General features: G+C 34.4%; 1 protein-coding gene across 1 annotated transcript; it reads left to right on the forward strand.

Moving 5' to 3' along the window:
* Positions 1-2,263: 2,263 nt before the first annotated feature.
* LOC108371936 (uncharacterized) lies at positions 2,264-2,837 on the forward strand. The gene is made up of 3 exons (XM_017627558.1): positions 2,264-2,291; positions 2,352-2,510; positions 2,567-2,837. Exons 1-3 carry the CDS (start codon positions 2,288-2,290, stop codon positions 2,737-2,739), a joined length of 336 nt encoding a protein of 111 aa, XP_017483047.1. The 5' UTR covers positions 2,264-2,287; the 3' UTR covers positions 2,740-2,837.
* Positions 2,838-4,576: the final 1,739 nt, after the last annotated feature.

Consider the following 4,576-nt stretch of genomic DNA (forward strand, 5'->3'; position numbering starts at 1 on the left):
TTAATTCTTTTAATACATGAAATTATCGGTATGATTGATAAAATATACTTGTATATACTTGTTACTCAAGGGCGTTAAAATATCTTGGAAACACCGCATCAGTTATTGTTTTTGAGCTTATAGTTTGAGCATTTATATTTGTATATATTCCTAATTTTAGTTTTTCTTTTCGGAATATAATCTGTGGTTCATGTAAATGCAGTTCATGTTGCAGGATGTTATCCGATGCTTTTTTGTTCCATACGTTCTGCTGTTACTCACTTTTTACTCTCACTTCAGAGAGTGATTTTGCTGTTTGACCTTCTTCCAGGATTTTACACGAAAAGTATTGGATCAGAGCTATTATATCATCTATACATATGCATATTATACATACATATATTCATGTATGTTCATCAGTTATCAACGGTTAAAATGATTTCAGTATTTTTTTTTAATTTTCGCCTTGCTTTTTAGTTGCAACAAATGAGTCCATACATATTTATGTACGTACATAGGTACAAAGCCGTATGCATGTGCGGAGTTTAAATAATCGGATGTAATAATCAATTGTAGCGCATTTCCTCTTACTATGCATATTCCTAAATGTATGCAACCATTTGGTAAGCAAACACAGGGTGCTTCTAATGAAAATAAAAATTTTATGCTGAAACACACATGCTAAGCCCTTCGAAATTTTGTGCTGGGATATGCGTTACAGCTTCGCAAATTTTACCCCTACCGAAACCAAAGATGTGTACACATCAAAAAAATCGGTAGATTTCTATGAAACTGGGTATCTGGGGGTTTTCTGGGTCGCTGATTACATATCTAAAGTCATTTACCAAAAATTCAAAATGGCGGATCCAATATGGCGGACGAAAATTAAAAAAAAAATCGGTAGATTTCTATGTAATTGGGTACCGGGGGGTTTTCTGGGTTGCTGATTACGAATCTAAAGTCATTTACTTAATTTACTTTATTTACTTCGGAACGAGCATTTTCATCAGATATTTCTTTCAATTTACTAATCACATAATCACGGACACCCTGTTGTCTTTTAGAAGTTTCAGCAACACTTCTCCAAATGTCAAACAACTCACTTCTTAAGATTTGATTTACCATGACTAAAATTTAAGAAGATTAATTTTGTAATTTCAGAAAGCGGAAAATTCGCGAGGTACTATTTTTTCTAACTCTTACATAACCAAAGTTTTTATAACTCCAAGTATTTTTCTGTTTTAACACACAACCCCAAGCAAATCAAGCGTGAAGCGTAAGCGATTATAACCGGGCGCAGTTCCTACATAAGTCAAACCGTGTTCCGAACACGTGAGTGAGTAATGGCGGGCTGACTTTTTAAAATGGTCCCATCGATTAGGCGGTAAAACAATTATTACATAGCTTAAGGTAGAACTCTCTAATTTTCAAATGCGCGAAATTTGTATGTATTTGTTCAGCCGCTTATTCACATTTGAAAGGGGATAATGCATGAATTAATCCAAGTAAAGACGGTTTATGCAGATAAGCAAGCGCGTTTGTTAACCGTATAAAATGTATGTACATATGTACACATATGCATACATATATATCAAAATATTCAAAATTACGAGATGAACTAGTTCAGCCCTCTCTGTTTGTAAACACGCTAACTCGAACAAAATTTAGATATTTTAACGAAAGTCGGTGTCGAAGTTGCCTTTGGTATAAGTTAGGATAGTGTTAAACTTTGGCGAAATCTGCCAATAACCACGCCCACTTCCCACGTAGTAATTAAAAATATTTTTGTTTTATTAGTATTTTTTTACGAATTTTGCTGTTCAAATTTACATGTCAAATGCATCAACAAACATTTGTGGGTACTTTTGCATCAGTCGCTGCCTATGGGTTGATGACAAATAAATCCTATACATTCACAATATTTCATGTATTAATTTTCAAATAAGCATATTGTCAATGGCTGGTTTACTGTATACTGTGCTGTGTGCGTGATGTCATCTTGGTGCAATTGTTGATTGTGAGCATACGAACCAAATAACAATTTTTATATTTGTGCGTTAATATTTCTGCGTGGTTTTAAACAATTATTGAGACATTACAAAGCAAAATGAAGTGTGCCGTGGCAAAGTGCAATAGTTAAAACAGAAGGAAAGCGTGCGATATGTTTTTTTCGTTTCCTACGGACGCAAATCTGGCGAAAAAGTGGAAGCAGTTCTGCCGGCGAGGAGATGCACTAAACACCAAATCGAGCTATGCGTGCATGAAGCACTTTACTAGCGAAGATATTGAAAATAATACACAGTTCGAAATGGGTAACATATTGTGTATTTTCATATTAATTGCATTTAACATTGTTTTTGTAAATGCCTCAGGTTTTGCAAAACTTCGTCGTTTAAAACGTGGTGCGGTGCCTAACATTTACGAAGAAAATCTGGGGGATTCCCAGCGTGCGGAAAGAGCTCAGCACAGGGAAAACAAAAGAATTGTCCGCAAGTTACTTCAACAGAGTGAGACTGCCGTTGCCACTGCAGGTAACAATCTGCATTTATATAATATTTTACATTATACTGTAGCTAAGTTTCTATAGCCGTTGCGAGTGATACTGTTGATGCAAATATATCTGATGAAAGTGTGAATAATAAGGAAAATAGCCTTACGGAAGCAAATCTTTCCGATATTCCCACGACTTCAACACCTCGCAAAGTATTTTATTATGACAGCAGTTTGCAGGAAGTTGAAGAGTTGGAAGCAAAATTGTAAGTTTTTAAAAGCAATATAGCACTAAAAATCTTGGTTTATTGAACAGTTTTCTTCTTATTACATGCATAGTAGAGAAACATTAAAGCGAGAAAATATGAACCTGCGAGTATGAAAAAACAAAACAAAAAAACACGTTTACGAGGTAGAGCAGATGCAAAAGCGCTTGGACGAGTGATAGATACATGAAATTCACTACCTAGTTATTTTTGTTAGTACCTGATTCTTTTTAGTGCTGGTATGAGGTAATGCTCCAGTGGATAAGGTCGCCAGGCGCTAATTCAAGCGGCATCTTACCGCGCTGTTACGTTTCTAATACAAAACAGTGCCCAAATTATTATACATTTAAAAGTTCAGCTTAAATTATGTTTTACTTACATAGAATATTTGTTTCCAAAGAAGCCACACTCATGCATCCTCTCGAAAATGGTACTAAAGTCATTAAATAAAAGCTGTGGAGTCAACAGCTGTGGAGTTTATGGTGGTTGGCTACCGTCCTCAAATATAAATATGCACTCTGCATGGCTTTTTACAATGGCGAGTCCAAAAATTCACTTTTCTGCGCACCTTCCTTTAGATATACCTGAAATTGCAAACACTTTTAATACATCCATTTTTTCATGTGCTAAAAATCGTACTTACCTAAAGGGCTACATGTCCAAAATTATTGCTACGTATTCCTAATTAATCAATCTTTGTATATTTATTGATTCCCTCAAAATTGGGCCGTGTAATATTAAAATTAACATATTTTTCTGCATTCTTTACATATTTTTATATGTGTTTTGGCATTTCTCTCTCGAAATTGCACCAAGATGACGTCACGCAAAAATTACGCTCAAAAATCCTCTCATTGGCGCAATCTTGTATTCTATCATTCTTGGCAGCAAGCAGCATTTTTAAGTAAAAAAAAAACAAAAACAGTTGCCTAACGAAATACACACATAGCACACATATATAAATTTCGCTTTGGGCGCAGCGCTGCATGTACATAAATTTCGCTTTGCGCATGCCTGTAGCTGGAAAAGATTCTTTTTTATTTTGCGCTGTGCTAGCTGAGTATAAAAAGAAAAGAGAATAAAGAGAAATATGTATAAGAAGAAGATCAATGTATGTATGTATGTCACACAGTGATCGCACTTTAAACAAATTCTGTGTGGTAGAATCTGGAAAAAATTGTGGTAGATTTAAACAAAAAATGTGGTAGATCTCTGGGTTTGGATCAAACTTTCAAAAAAATTCCGCAAGGTTTCACCCAAATGGCAAACCTTTTAATTAGACTCTAAAAAAATTTAGTTTTTGTATAAGAAAGTGCAAGATTTAAGTTGCTAAAAATTGCGTTGACTTTTGGCAATTTTTTTCCTTGACAGTGTAAAGCAGTTCCTTCCATACTAAGATATTTTTCGAACATATTTTAAGAGATTTCTGCAACCTTGCGGAGTTCTTCCAGCTTTTCTTTTTATCACATCACGAAGTAGCGAACAAATGTGGCACGTTCCAGAAGCAGCTAATTGGGATTTGCCGATTTTTACAAATTTCAACTAAAAGTAAACAACGCCTCAGAAACCTTACATGCATTTAAATTTGCTAATACTTCCACAAAAATCGCCGTTTTTTAACATTTTCGCTATTAATTCTTTTTATAAATCATATATTTTGTAATTTAACACAATAAAACCGCGTTTTCTGTCGAAAAATTGATTACTGAAAAAATTTACTATTTTACAGTTTATTTATCCTCCCATTCGGATTTGTTTATTTTACTTGAGAAATTTCGTCGTCGCCGGGAGTGCGGAATCTTGTATTATATAATTTTTTTACCATATAGTGTTTAGTCATG

Source organism: Rhagoletis zephyria, unplaced genomic scaffold (genome assembly GCF_001687245.7).
Source record: "Rhagoletis zephyria isolate East Lansing unplaced genomic scaffold, Rhagoletis_zephyria_1.1 Rzeph_scaffold_05312, whole genome shotgun sequence".
NCBI classification, from domain to species: domain Eukaryota; kingdom Metazoa; phylum Arthropoda; class Insecta; order Diptera; family Tephritidae; genus Rhagoletis; species Rhagoletis zephyria.